This window comes from Rhincodon typus, chromosome 7, assembly GCF_021869965.1.
Source record: "Rhincodon typus isolate 14 chromosome 7, sRhiTyp1.1, whole genome shotgun sequence".
Taxonomy (NCBI): domain Eukaryota; kingdom Metazoa; phylum Chordata; class Chondrichthyes; order Orectolobiformes; family Rhincodontidae; genus Rhincodon; species Rhincodon typus.
In genome coordinates, this window is record NC_063338.1 from 67,643,890 (window position 1) to 67,655,112 (window position 11,223).

An 11,223-nucleotide genomic window follows, 5' to 3' on the forward strand; every position below is an offset into this window, starting at 1 on the left:
ATCCCTCTATTAATGAAAGCTAACACACCATACGCCTTCTTAACAACTCTATCCACCTGGGTGGCAGCCTTCAGGGAACTGTGAACATGAACCCCAAGATCCCTCTACTCCTCCACACTACCAAGAATCTTTCCGTTAACCCTGTATTCTGCTTTCAAGTTTGTCCTTCCAAAATGAATCCCTCACGCTTTTCAGGGTTAAACTCCATCTGCCACTTCTCAGCCCAGCTCTGCATCCTATCAATGTCCCTTTGTAACCTAGAACAGCCCTCCGCACTGTCCACAACGTGACACACCTTCGTATCGTCCGCGAACTTGCTAATCCACCCTTCCACTCCTTCATCCAAATCATTTTCAAAAATCACAAATAGGAGAAGACCCAGGATAGATCCTTGTGGTACACCACTCGTAACTGAGCACCATGTTGAATACTTTCTGTCCACTACCACCCTTTGTCTTCTAAGGGTCAGCCAATTCTGAATCCAGTCTGCCACATTTCCCCCTATCCCATGCCTCCTTACCTCCTGCATGAGCCTACCATGGGGAACCTTATCAAACGCCTTACTTAAATCCATGTATACCACATCCACTTTTCTACCTTCATCCACGTGTTTGGTCACCTCTTCAAAGAATTCAGTAAGGTTTGTGAGGCATGATCTACCCCTCACAAAGCCATGCTGACTATCATGAATCAAACTGTGCCTTTCCAAGTGATCATAAATCCTGTCTCTCAGAGCCCTTTGCAATAATTTGCCCACCACTGATGTAAGACTAACTGGCCTATAATTTCCAGGATTATCCCTATTCCCTTTTTTGAACAATAGAATGACGTTTGCCTCTCTCCAATCTTCCGGCACTATATCCGTGGACAGTGTGGATGAAAAGATCATCGCCAAAGGCCCTGCGATCTCTTCCCTCACTTCCCATAGAATCCTTGGATAAATCCCATCAGGCCTAGGGGACTTGTCTACCTTCAGCTTCCTCAAAATTCCTAGCACATCCTCCTTAGTAACATTGACCTCCTGTAGCCTACCAGCCTGTTTCACACTGTCCTCCTCTACAACTAGGTCCTTCTAAGTTGTGAATACCGACGAAAAGTATTCATTAAGGACCTCTCCTATCTCTTTAGGCTCCGTGTACAAATTCCCTTTACAATCCCTGATTGGTCCTACCCTTTCTCTGGTCATTCTCTTATTCCTCACGTACGTGTAAAAAGCCTTGGAGTTTTCCTTGATCCTGTCCGCCAAGGTTTTCTCATGCCCCCTTATAGCTCTTCTAAGCTCTTTCTTCAGCTCCTTCCTGGATGACCTGTACCCTCTAGAGCCTTTTCCGTTCCTTGTTTCCTAAACCTTACATAAGCATCCTTCTTCCTCTTAACCAGTCGTTTGACCTCTCTTGAGAACCAAGGCTCCCTCACTCGACTGCATCTTCCCTGCCTGCTAGGGACAAACATATCGAGCACACGCAGTATGCATTCCTTAAACAATCTCCACATTTCAATAGTGCTCTTCCCTGACAGCATCTGTTCCCAATTTATGTTACCCAGTTCTTGCCTAACAGAATTGTAATTACCCTTCCCCCAATTATAAACCTTACCCTGCTGTATGTACCTATCCTTTTCCATGACTATTGTAAAAGTAACAGTTATGATTGCTACCGCCAAAATGCTCTCCTACCAACAGGTCTAACACTTGGCCCGGTTCATTGCCAAGCACCAAATCCAAAGTGGCCTCTCCTCGTGTTGGTCTGTCTGTGTCAGGAATCCTTCCTGAACGCACTGGACAAAATCCACCCTATCTAAACTATTACAACTAAAATGTTTCCAATCAATATTTGGAAAGTTGAAGTCACCCGTGACTACAACCCTGTGACTTCTGCACCTTTCCAGTATCTGCCTCCCAATCCGCTCCTCTACTTCTCTGCAACTGGGGTCTGTAAAAAAAGACCCCAACAAAGCGACTGCTCCTTTCTTGTTCTGGACCTCAACCCAAACTGACTCTGTAGACATATCATTCTCAAACTGCCTTTCAGTAGCTGCTATACCGGCCCTGACTAGCAATGCCACTCCCCCGCCTCTTTTTCCACTCTCCCTATTTCTTTTAAAGCATCTAAATCCTGGAACTTCCAACAACCATTCCTCTCCCTGAGTTACCCAAGTTTCTGTAATGGCCACATCGTAATTTCAAGTACCCACCCATGCTCTTAAGTTCATCCGCCTTATTTCTGATACTTCTAGCATTGAAGTATACACACCTCAAACCATCTCTGTGTCCACAATTACGCTCCATCGACCGCATTTCTTTATTAACAACCTCGCTCAATGTTGTGTCTGTTGGAAGGCTGAACACCTCATCCTCTGAATTATAAATCCGGTTCCCCACTTTCTGCCAATCTAGTTTAAATCATCCCGTATAGCTCGAGCAAACCTCCCTCCCGGGATATTTGTGCCCTTCCGGTTCAGGTGCAACCCGTCCTTACTGTACAGGTCCCACCTTCCCCAGAATGTGCTCCAATTATCCACATAATGGAAGCCCTCCCTCCTACACCAGCCCTGTAGACATGTGTTTAGATGCACTCTCTCCCTATTTATTACCTCATTATCACGTGGCACTGGTAGTAATCCAGAGATAACTGCCTTGTTTGTCCTGGACTTCAGCTTCCAACCTAGCTCCCTGTACTCGTTTTTGTAACAAGCTCAAAAATTGTTTTATGTCTGGCAGAAAGTTTGTCTGAATTTTTAAATGATTTGGAAATTAGCTGTGCTATTGAATTGATGGCAGCCTTTGGGTAGAGTCTGCCCCTTCTGAGCCTATATGGCAGCCTTTGGGTAGAGTCTGCCCCTTCTGAGCCTATATGGCAGCCTTTGGGTAGAGTCTGCCCCTTCTGAGCCTATATGGCAGCCTTTGGGTAGAGTCTGCCCCTTCTGAGCCGATAGTGTGTGGTGTGACTTTGTAGCTTCAATGCACCATATCAATATGCGTATATGTGAAACATTAATCATATGTGATCTGTAATGCTTTATAATTTAGTTACACCAAGTGCATTGTGTTAACTCAAAGAATGAAAAACATCACTTAGTTTAATGTCGTGGGTTTTCATGATCTAAGAATTTTCTGAAGCATTTCATAGTCAGTGAAGACTTCTTGAAATATGATCACTGTCATAAGTTATGAAAATGCAACAGCCAATTGTTGCACATCAGTATACCACAAGCAACAGAAAGAAAATGGCCCAATAATCTAATGTCGTCTAGATTGAGAGATAAATGTTGCCCAGCCGCTCCCCTGCGTTTGTTTGAATAGTGACGTGGGATCTTTCATAACCACCCAAGATCACTGACTCGACCTCGTGGAAAAGACAACACCTCGAGCAGTGCAACAGTCCTGAAGTATTGATCTACACTATGGTCTGGGTTTCAGGAGTGGAGGTTAGACCCAGGTTGCTTTTCAGACTGGAGGCCTGAGATCAGCGGTGTGCCACAAAAATTAGTGCTTGGTCCGTTGCATTTCATCATTTATATAAATGATTTGGATGTGAACATAGGAGGTATGGTTAGTAAGTTTGCAGATGACACCAAACTTGGAGGTGTAGTGGACAGCAAAGAAGATTACCTCGGAGTACAATAGGAACTTGATTTAGATGGACCAATGGGCTGAGGAGTGGCACATGGAGTTTAATTTAGGTAAATGTGAGGTGCTGCATTTTGGAAAGGCAAACAAGGGCAGGACTTATACACTTAATGGTGAACTCCTGAGTAGCGTTGCTAAACAAAGAGACCTTGGAGAGCAACTTTAATAGTTTCTTGAAAGTGAAGTCACCGGTAGATAGGATAGTGCAGGCGGTGTTTGGTACGCTTGCCTTTATTGGTCAGTGCGTTGAGTATAGGAGTTGGGAGGTCATGTTGTGACTGTACAGGACATTGGTTAGGCTACTGTTCCATTAAAGTGTGAAATTCTGGTTTCCCTCCAATAGGAAGGATGTTGTGAAACTTTAGTAGCTACATCAGTTCTGAGGAGGGTCACCGGATCTAAAACGTTAACTCTGATTTTTTTTTCTTCACAGATGCTGCCAGACCTCCTGAGCTTTTCCAGCATCTTCTATTTTTGTTCCTGATTTACAGCATCAGCAGTTCTTTCGGTTTTTCTTGTGAAACTTGAAAGGGCTCAGAAAAGATTTACAAGGATGTTGCCAGGCCTGGAGGGTTTGAGCTGTAGCAAGAGGCTGGATAGACTGGGGCTATTTTCCCTGGAATGCCAGAGGCTGAGGCGTGACCTTTTCGAGGTTTATAAAATCACAAGGGCATGGATAGGGTAAATAGACAAGGGGTCTTTTCCCTGTGGTGGGGAGTCCAAAACTAGAGGGGGTAGGTTTAAGGTGAGAGGGGAAAGATTTAAAAGGGACCTAAGGGGCAACTTTTTCACGCAGAGGGAGGTATGTTTATCGAATGACCTGCCAAAGGAAGTGGTGGAAGCTGGTACAATTACAACATTTAAAAGGCATCTGGATCGGTGTGTGAAGAGGAAGAGTTTAGAAGGATATGGATCAAATGTTGGACCGAAGGGTCTGTTTCTGTGCTGTATATCTTTATGACTCTATAGAACATAGGGACAGAAGAAGACCAATTGGTCCATTGAACCTATTGTTCAAGAGAAAAGTATGACACCTGTATTAGTTTTATGTATGAGCAAAGTACTTCTTTTCTGCAGATGATCTGTAAGAGCATTTAACTTTATTCATTCAAATTCCACTGTTTGGCAGCTGCTGATTGAAATCTACCAAAGCTCATCTATTTTGGATGGCTTCAGTATTTTTCAGAAGTTCTTTATCTGTTAATGTTGAGGATTCAATGGATTTGTCTCCTGCTGAGTTCATATATAGTTCCTCTGTTTTCTGTTAGATGCATAGACAAAAGAATGTAGCAGCAGCAGCAGCAGGTGACAACCAAGAAAACCATGTAGGTCAAAACCAGGCTTCAACAAGTGAAGCTTCAGGAACTACTGAACCAAATGAGCCACAAGTATCTGATTTGAAAACAACTGAAACATTACCAGCAACAGCATCCCAAGTAAGACCCAAAGGTAAATGAATTCTGCAAACAAATGACACACGTGCTGACTACCGTGTATACCTGTTGACACTGGTGGTAGAACAAAAATATATTACACTCGGTTGTGGTGGTGGGGCGGGGTGAAGAAATGCAAGTATTAGGATATGAAAAATTTGAATAACAATATGCATTTCCTGATCATTTTGTGAATATGGTTTGATTGTTTTTTAATTACTCAAAATGAACTTAATGATTTGGAAGTTCAAGAAGAGGGGTTTAAAATTTGTTTGGAAAGCCTCTGTTGACATTTCCAGAAATTATTATGATGACCTCCCTCCAAGTTGAACTTGCTCGTATTGGCTGGAAAGGACCACCCTGCTTTGTTTCACAGCTCCTTCCACCATTCCTCTCATCTCAAGTCTTCCTGTCAAAATGTCCTCAACCTCATTATACCCTATTGAAGACATGGAATGTGGGGACATCATTCACACTTACTGCAGCCCATCCTGTTGTGGACAGGTGATATCCCTGGCTGTGTGAGAGCATGTGTGGCAGCCATATTGCATTGGTAATAATCACTTGGTATTTTTGGTTCTACTATCTCAACTATGACTCACTGTAGGCCATTCAGCCCCTTGGAGCATTCTCCAACATTCATTGCAATTATGACTGACTGACTGTTACTTCAAATCTTCCTTCCTATCTACCTCTGATAACCCTTCAACCCTGACTTAACAAGAATCTCTCTACCTTTGCCTTAAAGAGAGGGAAGGACTCTACTTTCTCCACCCATTCAGGAAAGTAGTCCCAAGGACTCATAACCTCTGAGAGAACACACTGTACTTAAACTCTCCTGATTTTCAATCAGTTAGCTTAGTTCTAGATTCTACCATAAGAGAAACGTCTTCATGACATCTGTCCTGTTAAAACCACTTGAAGATCTTTTATTGTTCAATCAAGCTGCTTATTTGTTTAAACTCCAGTGGGCACAAGTCTAGCCTGTCCCATCTTGCTTCAAAAGGCAGAACACCCATTCCAGCTATTAATCTAGTAAACCTTCTTTGAACTGCCTCCAATGATACTTACGTTTGTCCTTCAAAAGAGATGGCCAGTACTGTGCACTGTTCTCCGGCTGTGGCTTCACCATGTCCTGTATAACTTCTACTTTTGTCTTTATCTCCCCTCACGAAAAATGACTCAATTCTATTAACTTTCCTAATTACTTACTGTACCTACATACTAACCATTTGCAATTGATACAGTAAGACACCCAGATTCCTATTCCCCTCGGAATTCCGTGATTTGTCACCATTTAGATAATGTGCATCTGTTTTGCTCTTCCTGCCAAAATGGACAGTTTTTTTTTGCAATTTGCTCTATTTGTTTAATTGTTGCCCACTCACTTAAACAATATCTTTTGTAACTTTTTTGTGTCCTCTTCACAGCTTACTTCCCTAACTATCTTTGTATCATAAGCAAATTTGGCAACCATACCTTTATTTAAGTCATTTTATGTAAATTTTGAAGAGCTGAGATCCAAATGCTGATCCCTGTGGCACATCACATGTTGCATCTTACCAGCCTAAAAAAAGAATCAATTACACCTCCTCTCTGCTCCTTGTTAGTCTCCAATCGTCTATCCATGCCAATGTGCTGCATCCTCTGCTATAAACATTTGTTTTCCACCATAACCTACGACGTGGCTGCTTATTAAATGCCTTCTGGAAATTGAAGTATACTACATCTGCCAGTTACCCTTCATCCAGAGTTAACCACTTCAGAGAATTCAACTAGTTTGGTCCATAGTGATTTCCCTTTCATAAAGTCATGATGACTCCGCCTGATTATCTTAAACTCAGCTAAGTGCTCTGTTATGACTCGTAATTGAAATCTTAGCTCTGTTAAGAGTGAGACCATCTGTTGTGATCCATGGGACAAACATTCTCTTTTTATGAAGCACTGGATTTACTCGTGCAATAGGGTCCATTACTAGTGTAATAGGGAGCAATGTTAAGATGAGAGGATTCTTTCATTTACCTACTGTCTTCCTAATTTTTTTTTTTAAACAACGTATTGCTTAAAATTAATCTGTAGTTATGCTGTTTTAGGGCAGTTGAATAAGCATTTTGCTTTTCAACAGTTAAATTTGGATGAAAGACTCAAACTGGTTTGTTCTGAAAACTAAGATAATGAGTGTTCCTGTTACTAGACCTGAATAAAAAGCTATATAATTGTACTTTTAAGTAATGTGAATTTTTATGTAAACATTGATACTTGAATTCCTAGTCTAAAGAACTGCAGGTACTCTGCTTCACAACTGATTTTTCATTCCGTTGTCCAGTCATTTGGTGAAAAATAGAGATCCATATGCTCTGTTAAGCTTTCAAGTGATGCTATTTGTTTTGAGTTTGAGACTTTCCTTGTAATAATTCTCAGTATAAACAAAGCACCTATCATTCATCGTATTTTTTGCCTTACTCCGTTGTTTCTCTATCAGCCCTTTGGTAATATTACAGCCTGATAAAGTGTGCACTTCAGTTATTGTACTGACAAAATCATATTGATACATTTTGAGCAATTCTTCATATAGCACATGCTTTAACTGTAGTAGCCTGTAAATTACACACAGGCACATTTAAGTCTTGAACAGGAATTAATGAATGCCTGCTCTTCATTCAGGCTTGTGTGGCCAGCCCCTTCAGGCACAAAATGTTAATGAAGTTAATTGGGCACAACAGATAGTCATGCTGTAAAGTACAATATTTCTGAATTAAAACTTTAATGTAATCCCCTGCTTTGATTTTAAGAAAGACAACTGACAAGCAAAAAGTTTTCAACATTTGCGCATATATTTTTAAAATAATGACTGTTCTAAGGAACGACCCACACAAAATCAGAAATGGCATTTTTTGTAAGAACAAGATCATTATACAGTACAAAAGGAATACAATTATGTGTGCCTTTAAAGACTGGCAAGATTTTATGGAATGTGAGTTCAACTTCAGTTTTTACATATTGGCCATGTTTTAATAATTCTAAATTTGTGAAGGTATAGAGCAGTTATGCTGTGGAAGTGTGCTGAAACACAGCATTTTAAGATTATTTTGAACTTCTGAGAAGGGGTGACATGTGCAAATGGCAGAAAGTAAAATTATTCTAACTGTAAAATAACTTTAAAAGTTTAAGCATTGCATGTTTTTCCAGCATGGGCCAAGTGGCCGCCTTCTGCTTCGTAATCCAAAATTCGCTGGACTCTGGGGCAGTCCCAGCAGATTGGAAAACAGCAAATGTGACGCCACTGTTTAAAAAGGAAAGTAGACAAAAGATGGGGAATTATAGACCAGTTAGCTTAACCTCTGTAGTGGGGAAGATGCTTGAGTCTATTATCAAGGAAGAAATAGCAAGGCATCTTGATAGAAATTGTCCCGTTGGGCAGACGCAGCATGGATTCATGAAGGGCAGGTCATGCTTGACAAATCTTTTGGAATTCTATGAAGACATTACGAGCGAGGTGGACAATGGGGACCCAATGGATGTGGTGTACCTAGACTTCCAAAAGGCCTTTGACAAGGTGCCGCCAAGAGGCTACTGCATAAGATAAGGATGCATGGCATTAAGGGTATAGTATTAGCATGGATAGAGGATTGGTTGACTACCAGGAAGCAAAGAGTGGGGATAAATGAGTGCTATTCTAGCTGGCAGTCAGTGACTAGTGGTGTGCCTCAGGGATCGGTGTTGGGACCGCAATTATTTACAATTTCTATAGATGACTTGGAGCTGGGGACCACGTGTAGGGTGTCAAAGTTTGCAGATGACACTAAGATGAGTGGCAAAGCAAAGTGTGCAGAGGACTGTGAAGCTTTGCAGAGGAACATAGATACATTGAGTGAGTGGGCAAAGGTCTGGCAGATGGAATACAATGTAAATAAATGTGAAGTCATACATTTGGGTAGGAGTAATAGTAAAAAGGATTATTACTTGAATGGTAAAAAGTTGCAGCATGCTGCTATGCAGAGGGACCTGGGTGTCCTTGTGCATGAATCACAGAAGGTAGGTCTGCAGGTACAACAGGTAATTAGGAAGGCAAATGGAATTTTGTCCTTCATTGCTAAAGGGATTGAAATAAAAAGCAGAGAGGTTATGTTGCAGCTGCAACAAGGTGCTGGTGAGGCCACACCTAGAGTACTGTGTGCAGTTTTGGTCTCCTTACTTGAGAAAGGATGTACTGGCACTGGAGGGGTTGCAAAGGAGGTTCACTAGGTTGATTCCGGAGTTGAGGGGTTTGGCTTATGAGGAGAGACTGAGTAGATTGGGATTATATTCATTGGAATTCAGAAGATTGAGGGGGGATCTTACAGAAACATATAAAATAATGAAGGGAATAGATAAGATAGAAGTAGAGAGGATGTTTCCGCTAGCAGGTGAAGCTAGGACAAGAGGGCATAGCCTCAAGATTAGAGGGAGCAGATTTAGGACTGAACTGAGAAGGAATTTCTTCACCCAGAGGGTTGTTAATCTATGGAATTCCTTGCCCAGTGAAGTAGTTGACGCTACTTCAGTAAACGCTTTTTTAAAAAAAAAGGTAGATTTTTTTCGAACAATAAAGGAATTAAGGGATACGGTGAGAACGCGGGTAAGTGGATCTGAGTTTACGAAAGGATCAGCCATGATCTTATTGAATGGTGGAGCAGGCTCGAAGGGCCAGACGGCCTACTCCTGCTCCGAGTTCTTGTGTTCTTGTGTAATGACACTGAGCAAAATTTCTGATGGAAAGGCTTGACCCAGCTAAGTGCCTATCAGCACCAGAAATTCTCCTCACCTACCAAGAACTGTCAATCAGATAGCAAGAGCTGACCACTATATGCAATATCGCATGAGGAATCAGGCAGGTTTTCCCATGAGTCCAGACCCAATTTCATCACAGCATCCCTGCTAGCAAAAGACTGACATGTGCCCCCTCGTGATAAAGTGGGGCCAGGCCCTCCTATTTCCCACTATGATTTTGTTTGCATTTAGTTTAGTGGAATTCTAACAGTAAAAGCATATCTGAAGTGTAATTTCATAGAGAGAATGACTTAAAGTTGCCTACATTTAAAATAAAAATTACTGTGGAAGTGTGTGATGGCATACTTTTGATCATAGATTAGTTTTGACTGCCTAATCGTTGTTTATGGTGAGTCACCGGTTATGGCCTTGAACGTGGAGAATTTTGAAATTTGTTGCATATAGGAGGCGATTGGATTTTCATATCCAAAGTTGAAATTATGCAGTTTATGTAAATATTGTTAAGAGTTGTAGATTTTGGCAATGCTAAGAAAATCAGTTCAGGATGGGCATCAGACTAGTTGTTCACATAACTTAACCGTGTTGATGGGAAGAATCACAGAGGCCTTTTTACAGCAGAAATAATTAGATGTTTTTGTGAGTAATTAACAATGTTGGTTTTCTGGTTTATTTATCGAACCAAAGGGACATCTTTACATAACATTTTGTAAACAGGTCAATTTGATGCTCACTTTGTTTTAAATTAGCAAATCTTGGCTGGAACGGTTCCAGAGGAATTACAGTTGGCCTGCATGTCTTTCGGTTTGTAGAACTCATTAATCTTTTTTGCAGTTGATCCCCGTCCAGTTACCCTTGTGAATTTAGGTGAGAGCAGATGTGGTTTAACATCCACTGAGAATTGAGTAGTCTGTGAACACTTCCTATGTGATCTTGTACATAAATGATGTTTTCTTTTTGCAAGGCTGTTAAAAACAGCCTGTGCATATTGTGCTATACTTCAGTAAAAAATAATCTTAAAAGCCTTAGGTTTACCTGGACCATCTCTAATACCTTTCTCTCCTTCCTGGACCTCTCTGTCTCCATCTCGGTCAACCACCTAGAAACCGATATTCATTTCAAGCCCACCGACTCCCACAGCTACCTAGAATATTCCTCCTGCCACCCACCTTCCTGCAAAAATGCCATCCCCTATTCCCAATTCCTTCGCCTCCGCCGCATCTGCTCCCAGGATGAGGCATTCCACTCCCGTACATCTCAGTTGTCCTCGTTTTTCAAGGACCGTAACTTCCCCTCCTCGGTTGTCGAGAACGCCCTCAACCGTGTCTCCCACATCTCCCGCACCTCATCCCTCACACCCCGTCCACGCAATAAAAACCAAAAAAGAATCCCCCT

At 41.7% G+C, this 11,223-nt stretch overlaps 1 protein-coding gene across 2 annotated transcripts in view; it reads left to right on the plus strand.

Annotated features, from left to right (window-relative positions):
• Positions 1-11,223, plus strand: part of ubxn4 (UBX domain protein 4) — a 61,504-nt gene that overhangs the window by 11,964 nt on the left and 38,317 nt on the right. For both annotated transcript variants that reach the window (XM_048598648.1, XM_048598647.1), the window contains exon 5: positions 4,897-5,077. In XM_048598648.1, coding sequence (XP_048454605.1) covers positions 4,897-5,077 — 181 coding nt within the window. The remainder of the gene's footprint in view (positions 1-4,896; positions 5,078-11,223) is intronic.